The sequence below is a fragment of the Hyperoodon ampullatus genome, assembly GCF_949752795.1.
Source record: "Hyperoodon ampullatus genome assembly, chromosome: 11".
Classification (NCBI taxonomy): domain Eukaryota; kingdom Metazoa; phylum Chordata; class Mammalia; order Artiodactyla; family Ziphiidae; genus Hyperoodon; species Hyperoodon ampullatus.
Window position 1 is genome coordinate 80,132,506 of NC_136924.1, and position 22,933 is coordinate 80,155,438.

At 39.3% G+C, this 22,933-nt stretch overlaps 1 protein-coding gene across 1 annotated transcript in view; it reads right to left on the reverse strand.

Annotated features, from left to right (window-relative positions):
* Nucleotides 1-12,723: 12,723 nt before the first annotated feature.
* The window catches only part of SMCO2 (single-pass membrane protein with coiled-coil domains 2), a gene marked incomplete at both ends in the record, with an annotated part of 29,815 nt that continues 19,605 nt past the window's right edge, over nt 12,724-22,933 (reverse strand). Inside the window, 5 exon segments of the mRNA XM_079714966.1 lie at nt 12,724-12,896; nt 12,899-12,921; nt 17,942-18,117; nt 19,139-19,195; nt 20,630-20,686. Coding sequence (XP_079571092.1) covers nt 12,724-12,896; nt 12,899-12,921; nt 17,942-18,117; nt 19,139-19,195; nt 20,630-20,686 — 486 coding nt within the window.

Consider the following 22,933-nt stretch of genomic DNA (forward strand, 5'->3'; position numbering starts at 1 on the left):
TTTTGTCAGAAAGTCAGGCAGCAACACGGAAGCTCCAGGGGTCCATATGCCACTCTCAGGGGAGCATACTTCCTCAGGAGCAGGGAAGAGAGAAGGAGAGGGAGAAAGAAATTTCATGCCCTGCATCAGAGACCCTAAGCCCATAAATAAGCAAATTATTAAATAAGCCGCACTGTTCACCCCAGCAGCGTCTCTCAGCTCTGAGATGACCCTGTCCCCTCCCCCCACCACTGTCCCTCCCCAACACACACATACACACTCTCCCCTTCCCCTACCTAATGGCTCATTGGCCATAAATAAAGAAAACAAACCATTCTTGTGATCCTGGGGCTCAACCCAGGCAAGACATTTAATGTGAAACTTTGAACACCTTTCTTGGTCACCCCTTCATGTTCTCTGAGAGCTTAGTCATAGAATCTGATCTAATCTTCTCAGCAAACCTAAAAGTAAGTGCAATTATGATCACTGCTTTCCAGACAGGGAAACTGAAATCTAGAATCAGAACCGGCTTCGTGGGTGGGAAATGTGTTCCATGGCACTTAGAGGGAACCTGCACTTGGTTTAATGCTCCACTGTTGCCGTCTTGAAATACTTAATAATTTTTTAATGACGGGCCCTACATTTTCATTTTGCACTGGGTGCCACAAATTATGTAGTCTATCTGGCCTAGAAAGGTTATGTAATTTTCCTAAGTCCCCTGTATTAGTTTGCTAGGGCTGCCATAACAAAGTTTCTGGGTGCCTTGGGCAGCAGCAATTTACTTTCTCACAATTTTGGAGGCTAGAAGTCTAAGATCAAGGTATTGGCAGGACTGGTTTCTTCTGAAGGCTCTCTTTTTGCCTTGTAGATGGCTGTCTTCTGTGTGTTCACATGGTCTTTGGGATTAGGGCCCACCCTAACGATCTCATCTTAACTTAATTACCTCTTTAAAGATCCTATCTCCAAATTCCCTCACATTCTGAGGTATGGTTAGGACTTTGGCACACGAACTGCGGGGGAAGCACACAATTCAGCCCATAACAGTCCCATAACAACCAGTAAGTAGAAGAACCACTAAGATATGTTTCATTCATTCTGCTCTATTTGTCTTCACAAATACCTGTATAAATATTTATACTTGTATAAATATGTAAGAGTGGCTCTTCCCACCACCAACAGGAAAAGCGGAGGCACAGAAAGATCAGTGCTTGCTATGGTGAAACAACATGGCAGTGCAGGAACTATATTAGTCTAATGATAGCACTGGGTCCAAACCTCAGCCCTCCTGGTACCGAATCTACTGCTGGGCCCGTACTGCCTTTTACAACCTGCACACACAGACACCACTGCCAGAAAAGATGGTCCCTCTCTACAATGATAGGTTCTTGGACGGTCTGCTTTTGGTAGATATCAAAATAGCCCAGTTGACTCCGATTCTAGCCAGGGGGGAAAAAAAAATCATTACTCTTCGGCTCACAAGTTATACAAAGGCACCTCTGTGGAGTGCATCCAGCATGCCGGGGTGTAGCCTCTTTATCTCATTCTTTTGCTGGCTCCAAGCTGTAAGCAGCGAGCAGTGAGAGGTGAGTTTGTGGAGATAACCAGGGAGTAAGGTAACCCATTTAAATGATAAAACAGGTTAGCCATTTCCAGTTTGGACGTGGATAGTGTTTTAACGTGAACGGATCTGGAGTCTGGACGGGAGACCTGGGAGAATTATAATACAGAGTGGCAAGGATGGGAGGCAGCAGATTTCTTTCGAAGAAAAGGGTTCTTTGGTGACCGATGGGCCGGGAAAGCCTTTGTTGTTCTTTGCTTCGCAGGTACAATGGGGGGGCAGGGGGTGGGTGGTGGTGGCAGATCAGAGATAGAGTATACTCTGGCCTTAGATACTAACATTGGGCAAGTTACTTTACCTCTTCAGACCTCAGTTTCTTCCCTGCAACGTGATGCTTTAAAGTTCCATTCTATGTCTCAAATTCAGTAACTCTTGTTGGGGTGTGAAGAGTGCTCTTTGTCTAAATGAGAGCACGACATATACTTTTTTATTAAATTCAGTTTCCAGTTATTAAAATACGAAAAAATTCATGCATCAGTGGGGAAACCAGAGAGCATCTTAACCAACTGATGAACTTTATATGCCTCCAGATAGGATGCTCTGAGAAGCACGCAACACCACTTAGGTAACATTCTGGCCTGAAATGCATAATCTGAATCTAACCATAAGGAAACATCAAACAAACACAAACTGAGGACATGATGTAAAGTAATTGGCCTACTCTTAAAAAATATCAGTGGCATGAGAACAAAGAAAATTGAGAAAGCTGTCCAGATGAACAAATAAGACAAGTAATATCTGATCCTGGACTAGATCCTTCCTGGAAAAGAATTTCTATAAAGGACAGTTGACAAGATAAGAATATGGGTAGTAGATTAAAGTAATGTGTCAATGTTAAGTTTCCTAAATTTTTTAACCATACTGTTATAAAAAAAAAAACAGTTCTGAAAGAGAACATTTTTGTTCTTAGGGTATATACATTCAAATAGTATAGAGTAAAAAAAAATGATATATGCAGACTTTCAAATGGTTCAGAAAATATATAGAGACAGAGAAATTAAGAAAGCAAATGGTGGCAGAATGTTAAATATTGGTGATTCTGGGTAAAGGATATATGGGCATTATGCATTCTAGCAAATTTTCTATAAGTTTGAAATTATTTTAAAATGAAACCTTTTTAAAAAAGGTAATGCATTCTCATGGCCTAAAATTTTCTGAAGAAGAAGAATCACTTACAATCCCTCTACCCAGAGGTAACTGTTAACCTTTTGTGTATACTGGATTTCTATTGAGAAATTCACTGGTGACAGCTGGGCAGGGTAAGTGTTTGTTATGCTCACAAGAACAAGGGAGGGGGGAGGGCGGCAGGTCAGGACCAGTAATTGGTTTGTTGGGGCCTGTGATCTGGTCTGGCCAAGCGTTTCCCAAGGCGAAGTCCACTGGGAGTTTCTCAGAAAGATTTTTTCCTCTGTTGTTTTCTTCTGTTGCACATTGTATCATGGGAAGATGTTTGAAGCAGCCATCTTGGGATAGTAAGGCGAAAGCCAAGAAAATATAAGATAAGGTGACTCAAAACACTTACATCAATGAGCTTAATTAACCACCCTAGCTGCAGATATTTCATCACATGAGGTAACCAATGTCCTTATTCTTTAAGCCAATATTATTTAGGTACACTATTGCAGACAAAAACCTCCCAACTGTTCAACCTCTACTATTAAATAAGACTATGCAACCATTTGCTTTGCTCTTCTATCAGTCACCTGTAGCAAAAGCTCTTCCAAGTGAAAAGAAGTCATGGGACCAAATCTGAATTTTGGGCGTGTGGCAAGTTCACCAGCCAGAAGCTAAAGGGAACACAGGCAGATTGAGACAGGCAGTGTGGGCTTCATGCCCAGAAAGAAAGAAAAAGGGAGGTCCAGCCCTACTCTCTGGTGCAGAGTGGCCCTGAGTATCAGAAAAAGTTATTGGACTTTAGACTTGCTTTGGCTTCCTGAAGGGGATTCAGTGTGGGGAGTAGACAGTGGAGGAAGCAGGAAAGTTTGTAGTCCCTGGAGTAGCTCAGTAACTGTGCTTCACAGACAGGCTGGGTGAAGAGCGGGCCATTGGACATTCCAAGACTATGTCAACGACCTTTGCATCAGCTCCTGGCTCCTGGAAGTAGCGATCAGTGGTGGAGATGATGCCAGAGAGCAGCAACATGGCAGGTGGTATGTGAAAGCTTCAGCACTGGTGGAAGCTGTACTTGACACAACAAATGTTAATTCCTTGATTCATTACTAAACATTTATTGAGCACTTGCTATCTTGTAAGTAATCTACTAGATGCTAAATATACAGGGCTTAACATGGCATTGTCCCTTCCTCTTACAGAGCTTACAATCCAGTTTTGAGGGGCTGTGTGTCACATGAAAAGGATGCAGGTATTTAAAACTTACATGGTTTCACCTTTCAGGAAGTTATGCCAAAATTGAAGCTAATCTCCTAGGCAACTAACAGGCCTCCCTCAGACACACCATCCCCCATTGCAAACTAATTGTCCTGTGGACAATTTCTACCTTTCCCCAGTTCTGCTTGGCCACAGACCTGGGGACCTTTAATTTGAAGATACTGTCTCATTCAGCCCCAAACCAAGGTGAGCAGTATAACCTTAGGCTAAATTTCACCAGCCAATGAATTTAATTTTGCTTCCTTGGGGCCCGGTAAGTACTGGACATCGTACTACATTTGTTCATTCTGCTCTCTCCTCTCTAGCCTAGCATAGTTACAGGGTCTATATGAATGACTTGAGTCAGCATAACTGGGAAACCCACTTGCCATACATGGAACATGTTTTCCTCTTTTCCTTTTAATCCTTTATTTGGTGCAAGCCTCCCAGAGATCCAGCCCTTTTCCTCCCTCATGATTTCCTACCCCTTTTAAACTTTGACTCTCTCACCCACGATATAGCTTATTCCTCTTCAGCCTCTGAACATTCAGAGCAAAGTAATCATTCTCAGGAAATTTTTCTTAGTGATTATAAGGCTAGTATCCCCACGTTCAAATGGACGTATTTTCTGATATTACACATATAGATAATGTGGTGTCTATGAAGTCCCAGTTTAGCCTCTGCTCTTGTGGAAGTTACATTTCAATGGAAAGAGACAGATAAACAATAAACCTAATAAATTAATAAATTCTATATTATGTTAGAAGTCATGGCAAAAAATAAAACAGAGAAGAGCAATTGTGAGGGATGGAATGGGGATTGGAGGACTGCAATTTTAAACAAGACTGTCATAGGTCTCATAGGTCATAAGTCTCATTAAGAGGATGATTTTTTAAAAAATGATCATAGATCATAAAATTCACCATTTTAAAGTGTACAATTCAGTGGATTTTGATGTATTCACAAGGTTATGCAACCATCACCACTATCAAATTCCAAAATATTTCTTCACTGTAGAAAAGTTCTGTATTCATTAGTCGTCATTCCCCACCCCCAGCCATTCATCTACCTTGTCTCTATGGATTTTCCTATTCTGGACATTTCATATAAATGGAATCGTACAGTAGGTGACATTTTGCTTCTGGCTTCTCCCACTTAGCATAATTTTTTAAGGGTCATCTATGTTGTAACATGTATCAGTATTTCCTTTGTTTTTATGGTTGAATAATACTCCATTGTATGGATATACCACATTTTGTTTATCTGTTCATCAGTTGATGGATATTTGAGTTGTTTCCACTTTTTAGCTGTTCTCAAATGTTGCTATGAACATTCATATACAGGTTTTTGTGTGGACGTATGTTTTCAATTCTTTTGGATATAACCTAGAAGTGAAATTACTAGGTCATATGGTAACTCTGTGTTAACTTTTGGGGGAACCATTTTCCTAAGTGGCTGTATCATTTTACATTACCATCAGTAATACGTCAGGGTTCCAATTTCTCCACATCCTCACCAAAAACTTATTATCTGTCTTTTTGATTATAGCCAAGAAGATGACATTTGAGCTAAGATTTGAAGGCCCTGTAGGAGTTAGCCATTTGGATATTCAGGGGAAGAGACTGCCGGGCAGAGGGGCCAACCAGGGCAAAACCCTGGAGGTGAGTGTGTCTGCTGTGATCCAGGAATAGCAAGACGGACAGTGAAACTGGAGTGATGTGATCAATTGGGCGAGAACAGGGTGAGGTGAGGGAGCTACTGGAAGGCCAAACACAGGCCATTGAAGGCCATCATAAGGACTTGGGCTTTTACTCTGAAAGAAATGGGAAGCCATTGAAGGGTTTTGGAGCAGAGGGATGACGTGATCTGACCTACATTATAACCATATCACTCCGACTGCTGTATTACCTGTGGGCAAGGGAAGAATCGGGGGACTCAAGGAGACAATTGGTGGATGTTTGCAATAATGGTGGCTTGCAGGGTAGTTGGTATCAGGGAGGTGGTGAGAAGTGGCTGAATTCCGAATATGTTTTAAGGTAGAATCAACAAGATTTTCTGCCAGACTGTGAGCAAAACATGAAAAAGAAAGGAGTCAAAATTTGTGGTTTTTTCATTTTTACATCAGGATATAGTATATCAGGAAGTATATTCAAATTCATTTCTTCCCTATTAGATCAGACTCCAAATTCTTAATAAGGTAATCTCACATGTTTAAAAATATTGTCTATGATAATAATGATAATGATAATAATAATTAGTAATAATAATATTAACACCCTACAACCTAACAAACATCAGGGGCTTCCCTGGTGGCGCAATGGCTAAGAATCTGCCTGCCCATGCAGGGGACACAGGTTTGAGCCCTGATCCGGGAAGATTCCACATGCCGTGGAGCAACTAAGCCCGTGCGCCACAACTGCTGAACCTGTGTTCTAGAGCCCGCAAGCCACAACTACTGAGCCCGCATGCCACAACTACTGAAGCCTGTGTGACTAGAGCCCGTGCTCCGCAACAAGAGAAGCCACCGCAATGAGAAGCCCGCGCACCTCAAGGAAGAGTAGCCCCCACTCTCCGCAACTAGAGAAAGCCCACAAACAGCAACAAAGACCCAAAGCAGCCAAAAAAAGAAAAAAAACAGGTCCTTTAATCCAACTATCTCATGAGGCAGATATTATTTTCCTCAATTTATACATGTGTAAACAAAGATGTGGTTAATAACTGACAGCTTCCCTAGTTTTTGTCCCCCTTTTTAACTTAGGACCAACCAGAGAAAGTCAAACATGCACCCCTAACCATTATAGGATGCCCCGCTTCTGATCAGCCCACCTGCATCTTCCTCAGGCCAACAGCCTTCAGTTAGGGCGGGGGTCCCCAACCCCCAGGCCACGGACCAGTACCAGTCCATGGCCTGTTAGGAACCCGGCCGCACAGCAGGAGGTGAGTGGCGGCCGAGGAAGCGAAGCTTCATCTGTATTTACAGCCGCTCCCCATCGCTCGCATTACCACCTAACTCCGCCTCCTGTCAGATCAGCTGCGGCATTAGATTCTCAAGGGGGAAGAACCCTACTGTGAACTGCGCATGCGAGGTATCTAGGCTGCACGCTCCTTATGAGAATCTAATGCCTGATGATCTGAGGTGGAGCTGAGGCAGTGATGCTAGTGCTGGGAAGTGGCTGCAAATACAGGTTATCATTAGCAGAGAGGTTCGACTGCACAGAGACCGCAATAAATCAATTGCTTGCAGACTCATATCAAAACCGTATCAGTGAGTGGCAAGTGAAAACAAGCTCAGGTCTCCCACTGATTCTGCATTATGGTGAGTTGTATAATCATTCCATTATATATTACAATGTAATAATAATAGAAATAAAGTGCACAATAAATGTAATGCACTTGAATCATCCCGAAACCATCCCCCACCTGCCAGTCCCTGGAAAAATTGTCTTCCATGAAACCGGTCCCTGGTGCCAAAAAGGTTGGGGACCGCTGAGTTAGGGCACACCTGAAGCCTTCCTCTTTTTCCAATATAAAGCTTTCCCACTCCTCTGCCTTCCTGAGTCTCTGTTGAAACGCACGTGTTGGCAGTTGACTCCCTTGCTTTCTTTAGGAAGCTCTGAGTAAATAGCCTTTGTTTACCCTCATTTGGTTAGTCTTCATTTCCACAGGTATCTTCAGTCAAGTTTCCCTGAAGTGGACCTTGAAATGAAGACCGGAGTTTAGGTTTATTGGAGAATGCTCTCAAGATCATCGCATTTCAGGGGTATGGTGGGAACAGGACTGGAGAGAGGGAGAAATCGAACTGCTGTACGGTTACACTAGAGACCTTAACCGATCCTATGGGGAGCTCTGAGTCTGGGATGGCCCTTCTGAAATGTACCCTGGCCTGGATCAGTCACTGGATACAAGAAAAGAGAGGAACCTTAGGTGAAGCAGGTCTCTTTGACCAAAGGTAATTGCAAGGGAAGATCTAGTTGTGAGCTCTCAGCAGCCAGCGCTCTGGGCAGCTGGGGAACAGTGCTTGGATCCCTTTTGGGGTGGGGCTGTGAGGGTGTGGGAGAGGTGGAGATAGGCATACAGTTGACAGCAGGTCATGACTGTAACTCAACATTGAACCCAAGTTTAAAGCTTTTTTCACTACAGCATAGCTGTCTTCACTCAAAAAAAACATGACAAGTGGAGATTCTGTGACCACTCATTTTCTTTCCTCGTAGCCCCAAATCAAGACCATGTTGTAAAGTGATGTCAACATTTTTTTGTAAGTGATCTTGAGCATAGCAGTTGACTCAGTTGAATACAGCATTTTAAAGATCTGAAACAAAACACCAACCAAAGCAGCAGTGAACTGAATTACCACATGTAGACAATTATATCATCTTAATATTACGGTACTTTACAAAGTGTTTCCCTCTCTCAATAGAGAACATTGTGACATCCTGCTTTCCAGCTTGAGATGCTGACAAATTGAAAATAAATTGATGTGAAATAGCACCATTTCCACTTTAAGGGTATTCATCCCCCAGGGAAAATGATTCCCTCTTAGTGAAAATCCTAATAAAGTGTATCTTGGAAGTTAGTAAAATATTAATTTAGTCTTCAAAATAATCTAGTTCCCCTACCTTACTTCATCACTAGTGTCATATGATTCTTGCAAGACTTTTAGTTTTATTTGAGCTACTTAAACTCAATGCTTCTATTTTTGGTTTTACAAATAAATCAGCTGATACTGTATCCAGCAATGATAATTTACCTAAAGGTTATAAAAAACATACACCAAGTTCTGTCTACAAATTGGCCTGAACAGTCTTTTTATCTGTAAACAAGTCTGTGACTTTTTTTAATCTGTCAGCATATTCTCTCACTATCACAAGACCTTTTAAATACATTACGCATTGTTCCCAGAGCTTTTGGCTTTTCTCCTTTCCGTGTGTCCTGGAAATTCCCTCCCCCCATATCCTGATTCCCCCTGCCTGCCCCCCAAAGTTACTAACCTCTTGTTTAACCTTGTATGGGATCTCAGCCAAACTGTAATTCCAGGTAACTTTTGCCCATAGCATAGCATGGTAGTTCTTAAACTTTGAGCCCCACGAAATGTTAGGAGAAATGATTAAAATAGAAAATATTAGCGATTCACCCTAGATCTAAAGATTCAGAATTTCTGGAGGTGATGCTAAGGCAAGTGTATAATTAAAAGTCTCTGTGGAATTCTGGTAAATATCACAGCTTTAGAGTCACTCACAAGCAAATTTCACATTTCTGGCTACCGATGTAGCTTGCTGGCTGTAGACTATCAGGATAAAAGTGGCATTTGGAGTCTATTCTTTTCTAAGCTTGGTGAATAATAGCAGTTTATGGAAGTGGAAACAATAGGCTGGCTTTTCTCAGCAATAATCCATTTGTATGATAAGACCTATCAGAATGGAAACATTATAACTGCAAACAACAGGGACCGATCTGAGAAAATTTTCTGTAGAAGAATTGGAAGGGCCTGGTGATTCCTGGAAGGTTAAAACAAAAAGATAGTAAAGGACCTGACAGTTACTTCAAGGGTGTGAGAAGATGTGGGGACACTGGGAAAATGGCTATGATGAAAATTTTTGAACAAATATTGAATGTAACACTAAATGAGGTGATAGGGAGGCCACAAAGATAAGAGCACCTAATTTAATTTACTTCAACAGGTATTTACTGAGTAACTACTGTGTGCACAGCATTGTCATAAGGTGTACCATAGCATGGTTCCCAAATTTGGGATCTGTATTAGATTCAGCTGGAGAGATTTTTAAAAATAAAGTTCCGGGCCCCATATTAGTTCTGCTGAATCTAAATATCTGGGGGCAGGGTTGGAAATCTCTACTATATAAAGCTCTCCAAGTGATTCTGATGCATCCAGCCGATGGACTAGAATGACCATGAAATGAACAAGGTCGAGTGTTTGTTTGTTTTTTTTTTTTTTTTTTTTTTTGCGGTACGCAGGCCTCTCACTGTTGTGGCCTCTCCCGTTGCGGAGCACAGGCTCTGGATGCGCAGGCTCAGCGGCCATGGCTCACGGGCCCAGCCGCTCCGCGGCATATGAGATCCTCCCAGACCGGGGCACGAACCCGTATCCCCTGCATCAGCAGGCGGACTCTCAACCACTGCGCCACCAGGGAGGCCCGAGTGTTTGTTTTAAAGGAATGTACAAGCTATACTGTTGGTGGGAATGTAAATTGGTGCTGCCACTGTGGAAAACAGTGTGGAGGTTTCTCAAGAAACTAAAAACAGAACTACCGTATGACCCAGAAATTCCACTCCTGGGTATATCCCCCCAAAAAACACTAATTCAAAGAGATACATGCACCCCAATATTCATAGCAGCATTATTTACAATTGCCAAGATACGGAAGCAACCTAAGTGTCCATCAACAGATGAATGGATAAAGAAGATGTGGTGTATATATACAATGGAACACTACTCAGCCATAAAAAAAATGAAATTTTGCCATTTGCAGCAACATGGATGGACTTGGAGGGCATTATGCTAAGTGAAATAAGTCAGAGAAAGACAAATCAGTATTTGTATGATATCGCTTATGTGTAGAATATTAAAAATACAACAAACTAGTGAATATAGCAAAAAATAAGCAGACTCAGATATAGAGAACAAACTAATGGTTATCAGTGTGTGGGGGAGGGCACTATGGGGGTGGGAAAGTGGGAGGCACAAACTACTGGGTGTAAGATAGGCTCAGGGATGTATTATACAACCCAGGGAATATAGCCAATATTTTGTAGTAACTGTAAGTGGAAAGTAACCTTTAAAAATTGTATAAATTTTTTTTTGGCCACGCCATGTAGGTCGTGGGATCTTAGTTCCTCGACCAGGGATCAAACCCCTGGCCCCTGCAGTGGAAGAGCGGAGCCCTAATCACTGGACTGCCAGGGAAGTCCCCAATTTTTTTTTTTTAATTAAAGAAAAAAAGCGTGGTGGCACAGTGGTTGAGAGTCCGCCTGCCGATGCAGGGGACTGGGAAAAAGGAACATACAAACTGGTTTGTTGAGCAATTTGCTCAACCAAGTTTCTTGATTCTGCCTTCTGTCCATGGCTCAAATTTTACTCATGCTGTTATTTTCTCTGAAATGCCTTTTCCTCAATCTCTTCCATGAAAATAGTATCTATCCTTCAAGACCTATTCAATGTGAGGAGAACTGAACTGCATTCCACACCTCCATCTGTCAGCATCCTTCCAACCCCACATCCATCACCCAAGCAAATATCATAAAATCCACCCTTACAATATCATCATCTCCTTTTTATCCCCATTCCCACCTCTTTAGCTCACCTGAACCACTGAATGGCCGTTTAACTGATCTCTCACCCACCTACTCCAGTTCATTCTTCATGGTTCTACTAATCTTGCACTGTTCAATTATAACTATTTTTCATATTGCAAATAATATTCACTATTTCCCCATTACCTACAAAGCTAGGGATAAAAATGCTCCAGTCTGGCTTTCAAAACTACTGTATCAATTAGACTTCGTTTTGTTTTTTTTGTTTTGTTTTGTTTTTTAGACTTCCTTTTTAAATACGCTACAGAACCAACTCTGGCTACCTTAAGCAGAAAAAGACATGGGCTAGTTCACAAAATTGAAGTTCCCATCATTTTCCTTCTTTGTATGATTGTTCTCAAAATTCTTATTCTTACGCTACAGAACCAACTCTGGCTACCTTAAGCAGAAAAAGACATGGGCTAGTTCACAAAATTGAAGTTCCCATCATTTTCCTTCTTTGTATGATTGTTCTCAAAATTCTTATTCTTAGAGAATGTCTGATTCAGCATATCCCCAACTCTTGCTAATAGGAAGACAGGGAACATTCCTTCTTCTTGTTAATAGGAAGATAGGAACAGAGAACAATAGGAAGACTGAAAAGCCACCTATAACTATGCGCACTGAGAAAAGAAAGTTCTTTCAAAGCAAAATCAGGGTACTGTTACCAAAAGGAGAAATGAATGGTAGGGAGCAAGACCAAAAAATGTCTACTACATTCAAAATATGGACCCAGTTTGACTGAAGTAAAAATGGGCAGGAATTCTGTGCTTTCTTTTCTGAGACATCAGAGGTCAAAATGGGGGAAACAACCACCCATGAAAGCTAATGTCTGATAGTCTCAGTGTCCTTGGGGGTGGGAGAGAAGAGAGGCTAGTGGTTTGAAGGAAATGTTTTAAAAAATGTATGCAGGGGCTTCCCTGGTGGTGCAGCGGTTGGGAGTCTGCCTGCCAGTGCAGGGGACAGGGGTTCGAGCCCTGGTCCGGGAGGTTCCCACATGCTGCAGAGCAGCTAAGCCCGGGCACTACAACTACTGAGCCTGCGCTCTGGGGCCTGCAAGCCACAGCTACTGAGCCCATGCACCACAACTACTGAAGCCTGTGCGCCTAGAGCCCGTGCTCCACAACAAGAGAAGCCACCGCAAGGAGAAACCCGTCGACACAACTGGAGAAAGCCCGCGTGCGGCAGCGAAGACCCAACGCAGCCAAAAATAAATAAATAAAATAAATAAAATTTTTTTTAAAATGCATGCAAAGATTCAAGATGTCATTGTGAGTCATGAGGATAAAGATAAATTGTTTTCATTTTTTTCTGTTATCAACCAATTTCCACATAACTACAATGTCCTTTGCAAAACACCCTATAGTGTTTTTAAAAAAATAAGTTTACCACTGTAATATAGGAACAGCCAGAATTTTATTAGGAAGAAAGTCAGTAGGGTAACAGTATCTTTAGGAGGGTAACAAGTCTTCCACTTCCAAATTCAAGAAAGGGGCAATAATCTCCCGCAGTTCCCACATTCTGCAGCACCCAAGCATTGTAGGGAGCACCTTTTCAAAAATAAACGTAGCATCAAAAAATAGTATGTAACATGGAACTCCCGTGAAGATGAGGACATAAACATGATGAAAATCCTCAGTGCACATTTGCTAGAAGGAAAGAAAAACATCTGTGTTAAGAACATTCTGAAGGATACAGAGAACAAACTAGTGGTTACCAGTGGGGAGAGGGAAGGGAGGAAGGGCAAGATAGGGATAGAGGTTAAAAGACTCAAACTATTATGTATAAAATGAATAAGCAGGCTTCCCTGGTGGTGCAGTGGTTGAGAGTCCGCCTGCCGATGCAGGGGACACGGGTTCGTGCCCCGGTCCGGGAGGATCCCACATGCCGCGGAGCAGCTGGGCCCATGAGCCATGACCGCTGAGCCTGCGCGTCCAGAGCCTGTGCTCCGCAACGGGAGAGGCCACAACAGTGAGAGGCCCGCGTACCGCAAAAAAAAAATAAAAAAGAAAAAGAAAAGAATAAGCAACAAAGATATATTGTATAGTACAGGGAAATATAGCCATTATTTTGTAATAAATTTTAATGCAGTATAATCTATAAAAGTATTGAATCACTATATTGTACACCTGAAATTAATATAATATTATATATCAGCTATACATCAATCGATAGATAAGTAAACAAACAAACAAATAAAGAACGTTCTGAAGAAAACCACACTGATGTGACTCCTGGTTCCTCCACCCATGTAGCTCCATAAATTCAAGTAAGTAACTGAATTTCTCTTAAACTCTGTTGACATTGCAAAAGAAGGAACTTGGATTAGATAGACCTAAGTCCATCGTAGGGCTGGCATTGGAATTCTAAGATTCTAAAGCCATGAAACAATGAATCCCTGGGTTACTGTGGGGCTCTTTCCTTTGAAATGTTCTTCTCACATTCTAGTAGTTATTGCCATCTCTACCTCACTTGTGAGGTACAGGATGCCTATTTGGGGGAAATAAAGGCACAGGCAGTTAGATTTTCCTCAGGGTACAAAATACCATGTGACAAGTGGAATTTAGCTCTCTCTATCAGGGTACTAAATACCATGTGACAAGTGGAGTTCAGCTCTCTCTATCAACAGTTTTATCCCAGCACCAGACATGCCCTTTTTGTATTTTAGTTATTTGCTTTGAAGTCCTTGCATTATTATTTTCTAATTATAAATGCAATACATGATTGGGGTAGAAGATCTGGAAAATCCAGAAGAACACAAAGAACAAAAGAAATGTCACAGGTAATCCAGTTGCTTGGAGATAATTACCTTCTATAATAGATTTCAGAAGAGCAAGTCTAGAGCACAGTTAAAGCTAGCTATGGATCTATTTTGTGACCCAACTCAGTGGATTCCATGAACCTGAGCCAAGTTTATTGGCATTATTGCCACTGACTATCTCTTGGCAGTTACACAAATCATTGCTTCTACTTCACACATTTATTAAAGAGCCAATGTTCTTAAAATACTCTATTATGAAGAGACTTTGATGGCTGCTAAGGTGAAGCAGAGATGTCCTGTCCTCAGGGAGCACTAAATCTAGATTTGTTCTTTCTTATGAAAAGAAAAATGACTCACTACCAAAACATATCTAGTAAATAAATTCCAATATTAATCATCTTCAGAAATGCTAAGGTGGAACATTCTCAAAGAAACACATTTTAACATTAATTAAAAATTTTTTTTTTTATTTGGCTGTGCCAGGTCTTAGTTGTGGCATGTGGGATCTAGTTCCCTGACCAGGGATCAAACCCAGGCCCCCTGCATTGGGAGTACAGAGTCTTAGCCACTGGAACACCAGGAAAGTCCTAACATTAATTTTTTAAAGAGAAAATAGTTTTTTTCTAAATTACAGATAACTTGGAAAACAGAGAAATGAAAAAACCATAATCCCATCACTTTAATATAATCAGCTAAGTTTTCTTTTTTCTTTCTTACCTTTCCTCCTTTCATTTATTCATTCTTTCTATTTTATTTTAATTTTTTGTTTTTTCTTTTATTTTGTTTTTCTTTGGTTTGTTTTTCTTTTGGTTTAGAATGTGTCCTTCTAGTTTTCCCTTTCCTTCAGTGAACACTCCAGGTATGGATGGATTCAGATCTATTTCTTGATACTACTGAATCACTTGATTTTTATTTACAAGTCTATATGATATAACTTAAAGTTAAAAATTTGTTTTCTATTATTCAGCAAATAAAGGAACATGTATAATATTTATTTTAAAAGGCTCAGACATTTTTCTTTGGAAAACATCATAGCTACTAAATCAAAATAAGTTTTTTCATGATATCACCTGTATAAAAACCAAAGGTTAGTGTCATTAATAGTATTATTCATTTTGAATTTATCTTCTGTAAAGAATAAAAACATTCTTTTGACTTTTGAATACTATTTATTTATTTATTTTTCAAAACTTGCCATGCATAACATTGTAAATCAATTATACTTCAATTAAAAAAAACTTGCCATGCATAAAACCTCTAATCTTTTTTCCAGAATGTTCACATTATTTGTGGTCAATACATAGGGGAAGACTATAACGGAACTGAGGGATTGGGGATAATACCAGAAAGAGGCCACGCTCTGAAGCTAAAAACAGGAAAATTGATACAGAATGATTGACTTAGTCTGTAAGATAAACCTCCTCAAAAAAGATAATGTATAAATATGCTTAAATGGAACCAGTGTGTTACCAGTTATCTGACAAGAGACTGGACAAGGTCTCAGGCAATCTTAACTAGGATGTAATGATGTGATGAATGATGGCCAACTCAACTGGATTAACTGCCCATGTAACACAATTAAGTGATCATCAAAACACATTCACTTATTTACTTATTTGTCTGTTTTTGAGATATAATTCACATGCCATAATATTTACCCGTTAAAGTGTACAATTCAGTGGCTTTTGGTTTATTTACAAGGTTGTACAACCATCACCATTATCTAATTCCAGGAAATTTTCATCAAAATTCCCCAAAAGAACAGTTACTCCCAATTTCCTACAATCCCTAGGCCTGGCAACCACTAATCTATTTTCTACCTGGATTTTCCTATTTTGAATACTTCATATGAATAAAATAATATAACATGTGGCTTTTTGGGTCTGACTTCTTTCACTTAGTGTAATGTTTTCAAGGGTCATTCATGTTGCAGCATGTATAGGTAACTTTATTCTTTTTTGTGGCTGAATAATACTCCATTGTGTGGATATACCACATTTGTTCACCTATTTAATCAGTTTAACCTATTACTATCCCATTAGTAATGTCTGAGGATTCTGATTTCTCCACATCCTCTCCAATGCTTGTCATTGTCTGTCTTTTTAATTACAGTTATCTTAGTGCTGTAAAGTGATATCTTATGATTTATGATTTCTTTCTTTCTTTTTTTTTCTGTCCGTGCTGTGCTGCTTGTGGGATCTTAGTTCCTTGACCAGGGATCTAACCCAGGCTCTGACAGTGAAAGCACCAAGTCCTAACCACTGGACCACCAGGGAATTCCCAATATCTCATGATTTTGATTTGCATTTCCCCAATGACCAATAATGTTTTCACTATGCTTTTTCACTGAAAATCTTTTCATGTGCTTTTTGGCCATTTGTGTATCTTCTGTAAAGAAATGTCTATTCAAGTTTTTTGCTCATATTAAAAATTAGACTGTTTGTCCTTTTGTTGTTCAGTTCTAAGAGTTCTTTATAGAGTCTGGATACTAAATCCTTAATTTCCAGAATTCTGAAAAAGCTGATTCTGACAATTTTTTCCAGCTCTCTCATTGATTTTATGGAGGAGGAAATTTTCTGGGGTCTTTACTCCACCACTGACATTACTCTTCACTTATTAATTTAATTAATAAATAAATTAATTTAATATTTGTTGAGCATGATGAACATATTTTATATTTCATATCCCCCAGTGATCAAGATCTTGTCTTCAAGTAGCCCATGGAGTATTAAGAGAAGACTACAATACAAATAATTTAATTGCAATAATATGCCATGGGTACTTTGTCAGGATTATGTGTCAGGTACAGTGTGTACACTCAAAAGAGAGAGCCGGGGCTTCCCTGGTGGTTGAGAGTCCGCCTGCCAATGCAGGGGACACGGGTTTGTGCCCCGGTCTGGGAAGATCCCACATGCCGTGGAGCGGCTAGGCCCGTGAGCCATGGCCGCTGAGCCTGCACATCCGGAGCCTGTGCTCCACAACGGAAGAGGCCACAACAGTGAGAGGCCCACGTACCACAAAAAAAAAAAAAAAAAAAGAGAGCCGAAGACTCTGCTTGGGTTGGTGGTTGGGGATTAAAGAATCAAAAAAGCTTTCTTTCTTTTTTTTTCTTTTCTTTCTTAAGAGATAAAATGGTTTTTATACCATTTTATAAAAAATTGATTTAACTCAATACCTGTGCACATATATGTTTGTGTGTGAAAACATAGCCAGATTCTACTTAACTTTCATATCTTCTCTAATGAAAGAATAAAGCAAAATAAAAAGCTAAAAATAAAGCTTTCTTAGAGGAGAGTACTACTCAGGGCATATATGATAGTGTGGCATCTCCAGAAAGAGATCCAAAGAGTCAGAATTTGACAGTATGTACGTCTTCAAAATCGTACAAGGGGGAGGCATCCTGTCCATTAAACAAAGGTTTTCAAATCTGCTTAGTGGGTACGTTCTTTCAGTGGAGGTGGCTGCATCATAACTTGCAGACACCATCCTTTAAGATTTATGTATATATAGTTATCTAAAACAATAGGAAAGAAATATCTATTATCTATATATCTAATGCAATAGGTATGTGTCTTGGGAATTCCCTGGAAGTCCAGTGGTTAGGACTTGGTGCTTTCACTGCCAGGTCCCGGGTTCGATCCCTGGTTGGGGAACTACGATCCCACAAGCCGTGCAATGGGGCCAATAAATAAATAAATAAATAAAAGAAAATACTGATTGAGAATTTAAAAAATAAGAAGAAAAATACTATGGCTTAATAAACAAATAGACTTTTAAAGAACAATAATAAATATTTATTTTTTAAAAAAGATAAATTCTTAGTCAACCCTTGAGGAAATTCAATCTTACTATAGTCCATTCATTTTGGGGACTCTGTCAGCCCCCAGAGGTCCCTATCTCTAACTTACCACATTGTAATGCAGGGAGGAGAGTTCTGCCCTAAGGGGGGTGGTGAATCCTGAGGAAGCAGGGGCTCCCTTTCTTCCATGCCCATTTCTTCAGGACTCTGAGAGTCTGTTTTCCCTTCTTGCATTTGGTACCTCCCAAACTTTGTATTCAGCAGAGTCATATCCTTGCAAAAGTTCTGCGAAGAAAAGAGCAATCACTAAAGAAAAATTGGAGATGATGCAGAGTGCCTTTCCTCCGGAACAGTTCAGGGGCCCACACTGCAATCACATATGAATCACATGAGGAGGTCACTGGCAGGTGCGTACTCACCTAAGAAACTTACACATTCACAGAGTGAGGTAGCACCATGGTAGAAAATTAAATGAAACCCACCTGCTAATTCTTAACTACTGGATTATTCAGATAGAAAGATAATTATCCTTTTATTGAATTAATCTATTCAATTTGTTCATCTATGCAAAACATATTTATTGACTGACTCCTACCAGGCACAATTTTAGGATACAGCAGGTAACAAAATAGACAAGGAATGGGCATTCTATTGCACATGTGTTTTTTTAACAAAATGGGCAAAGAATTACATGTGCATTTACAGGGGTTGGGTGACAAGCAATAAACAACTAAACACATATATACATTAGATATTATAGACTAAAATACATGCTAAAAAGAAAGTAAATAATGTGATGACACAGTAGCTGAGGTTTGGTGGTGGTACCATCTACTCTATCTAGATAGGTGGGATGATTAGGCACCTCTGAACAAGTGACAGGTTGATTCATTCATTCACTGTTTCATTCAGCCATTCACATTTACCTCCATATACAAAATCTTGCGGGAGGAGTTCCGAGATGGAGTCATTTTTCTGGCTAGGGGAGATTAAGGGAGGTCTGGGAGATGAGAGGACATTTGAGCTGAGCCTTGAAGAGTGGATAATATGTAGACATGGAGGATAAGCTCCAGATGGAGGAACTGTAGAAGCAGCCCAGGGGTATGAGAGCTTGGAAGTACACCACACCTGTGAGATCTTCTGTCGGCCCAAAGCAGAACGTCAGGAGGGGAGAAGAGGTGAAAAGGCTACAGAGAGACCTGTATGTGGCACACTCTCAACTTCTAGGGAAAGAATTACCTCTCTGTGTAGATTTAAGTCATTTTATTCTATCATTATTTGAACTTGTGTAACTGTGAAATCTTACCTCTATTCTTGCAACAAGTTTTTCCTTTAATTCATGAGCTTCATTACAAGCATCATCCTAAAAAGACACCCACAATTTTGGGTAAAATAGAAGTTATATTTTTTGGTTTATACAATAAAACCTTACTTATTCTGATACCTCTGATACCTCCTGTGTACAACAGGCTTCATTGAAACTTACTTTTTATTCAGTAAAATCCTTCCTCTTAGAACAAATTCATGGTGCAATCGTGATAAATTGCAGGAGGTATCACCAAAAGATTAATAAATTATTTTCAATGCTTTAAAATATAAATTTACATAATAGCAGCTTATTATAAATCATCTTTTTCTCTATCCATTACTCTCTCCTTGATCCTTAAACTTCTACCAGGACACTAGTTGGAGAAACATAGTATGTTTCTGAGAAAAAAAGAAAACTATGCTTTTCTAAATATTTTAAATTTATAATATATAAATGTAAGTCTTCATTGTGTTAGTTTGAATACCTGGGCCTTATGGTTTAGCAAAAGAGCGTCTGCAAAAAGTGTCTGGTTCCTCCTTTCTTCCCATGTTTCCTTTAAGTTATCAGAGAGAACAGGTGGTTTAGGTTGGTTTCTATCAGTAAGATCAAGACATGGGCTGAAAGCAAACCATCCTCTTCTAAGATGTGAATGCCAACTGTACATATGTCCTGAGTAAATAATGCTATGAAAGGTTTTTAATTAATCATTCCATAATTGACTTGCAGGGTATGTTGAAAAGCAAAGCCAGAGCAGAAATAAAAGTGTTCTGGGATTCAAGAAAGATGGGTTCTGGAGGTGCCATTTCTAGAAATTGATTCTTAAATAAGTACTTGCAAAAGCAAGAAAAGATATGGATTTCTGAGGCATAGTTTGTGATGGTAAACATTGATTATAAAGCCCCAAATAGTTAACAAAATAAATTTAATAAACCCCAAAATCAAATCCTACATCACATAAACAGTGAAAAAGTAAAATGACACCTAGTGGCATAGAAAGTTGTTGAAGAAAAAAATGCTAAGTGAAAAAAAGCAAGTTGCAAAACAATGTATATAATATAATCCCATTAAAATAATAATAATGATAATATATGTATAGAAAAATTTAGGAGAATATAAATATACTAAAATGTTCACTTTATTTTTTAGGGAGTGGGATTATTTTTCTTTTTTATATGAACTAGTTCTATAATGTTTTAATTATTAAAATAAGCATGCATTACTTTTGCTAGAAGAAAAAACTATTTTTTAATGGGGGAGCAAGGATAAGACTGGTTCTTTTCATGTGGAAATATGAACAAGTCACTTCATGTTTTTGAGTTACGCTTTTCTCTTCTGAAAATAAGGGCGTAGACTAAATAATAGTAAGTTCCCATCTAGGTCTAAAATTCTGAGTCTCTTTCATTGAATTTTGGATTCCATTCACTAAAATTTGAGATTTCTTTGAAGAACTGTATTTCTTCCTTAGTTATAAAGACAATTTATCATTACCTGGACAAATTTGTTTTCCATTTCTCCTAATTGCTTTTTAATTTCCATGATCTTCTCCTTTAAAACTAAAGGATATAGAACAAAAGTTGTAATGAATGATGTGTGGAATTGAAACAGAACAAATGACGAATTTTAGAAGAATGCTCATTCATGATCAAATAGTTCGAGATTTATTAGAAGCTACTTTTTTTGCATACTGTTCTGGGTGCTGATAACTAAAATCAACATTAAATCAAATCAACAAGACATCACTGGCCACATCCTATGTAAGTGGCCACTGAGCTAGACATTGTGCTTGTTGTGAATGTTTACCCTCAAACTGCTTATAGAGGATGTAAAATCTACACTTTTTTTTTTAAAACAAGTTCATTCATCACAAGCCCCAGAGTTGTGTGATTTAATTATTTAGAAACAGCTGTGAGATACTAATTACGTTTTACATGGTGCCCTAGCTTATTTACATAATAAATATCTTGACACAATACTTATCAAAGATAATTGTACCAAAGATAACTGAGATAGGAGTCAGTCTCAGGATGAAAGTTATATTCATATGGAGTTTTCAGAAAGCTTCGTGGACTTGGGGGCTCAATATCAGGCAACACCCAAAGGCCACTTCAAAGTCCTTTCCTCAGCTTAAAGACCTCTTAAATTTGCTTCTGTGTGTGTGTGTGTGTGTGTGTGTGTGTGTGTTTAAATACTTTCACCAATCTTCCCCTCCTCTCTCTTTCATGCCTTTCTGAGTCATTCCATTTACTCATGAAAAATAAATGAGCCAATACATGTGATATTACTTTATTATTATTATTAACTTACTTCTCCTTTAATTTTTGCACTCTTTGTTTGCCATTCCTATATTTATTTCTAACAGTCTTCACTTTTCCCTCCACCAGAGTAAACCTAGAGCCATTCTTACTGACTTTGCTTCTGTAACAATTATATTTAAAATTTCTTACTTATTATATTACTGTAGTTGTTTTTATGCAGCCTTTCCCAACAGCCTTTAGTCTTAGGACAGAACTTGTATCAGTTTTTTAAAGGCGGGACTTCCCTGGTGGTCCAGTGGTTAAGAATCCGCCTTCTAATGCAGGGGATGCAGGTTTGATCCCTGGTCAAGGAACTAAGATCCTATATGCCGCAGAGCAACTAAGCCTGCACACCATAACTAGAGAGCCTGCATGCAGCAACTAAGACCTGACACAGGCAAAAATAAATAAATAAATAAATACTTTTTAAAAAATGAAAACAGTTAAAAAAATTTTTTTAAGTCACAGTTATTGAGGTATAATATACATAGAGTAAAACTCACCTTTTAAAAGTGCACAGTGCTATGAATTTTTTTTTTTTTTTTTTGCGGTACGCGGGCCTCTCACTGTTGTGGCCTCTCCCGCTGCGGAGCACAGGCTCCGGATGCGCAGGCTCAGCGGCCATGGCTCACGGGCCCAGCCGCTCCGCGGCATATGGGATCCTCCCAGACCGGGGCACGAACCCGTATCCCCTGCATCGGCAGGCGGACTCTCAACCACTGCGCCACCAGGGAGGCCCTATGAATTTTGACATATGCATACTGTCACTGGCATGTAATCACCACTACAACAAGATGTGGAATATTTCCATCACACCCCAAATTTCCTTGTGTCCCTCTGTCAATCTCCTCCTCCCTTTCCCCACTGGACTCCAGTGACCACTAATCTATTTTTTATTCCTATGGTTTTACCTTTTTCAGAGTGGTACAGAAGTGGAATCATGAGTCTAATCTTCCAAGTCTGGCTTCTTTCACTTAGCATAATGCATTTGAGATTCATTTATGTTGTTGGATGATTAAGAATTCCTTTCCTTTTTATCACTGAGTAGCATTCCTTCATGTAGCATATACCACAGTTTATCCACTTACCAGTTGATGAATATTTGGGCTGTTTCTAGTTTTCAAGTCTGTGCCCGTTTTTTTAGAGTGTATACAAAGCTGTATATTTCCAGGATAGAGAATCTCCATACATATTTGTGATGCCTTCCCTTTTCATATTTTTTTTGCATTTTCAAAATATGTCTGTTTTTATTTATTTATATTTTTTAATTTAATTTTTTATTTTATATTGGAGTATAATTGGTTTACAATGTTGTGTTAGTTTCAGGTGCACAGCAAAGTGATTCAGTTATATATATACATATATCCATTCTTTTTCAGATTCTTTTCCCTTTTCATATTATCCATGCCTTGTTGGTTTGTTTTTTAACCTCACTTTCATTTGCCTCTGTGCTCTTCTATCTTACTCTCTTCATTCTTTTGATATCCATCCCTTCCTA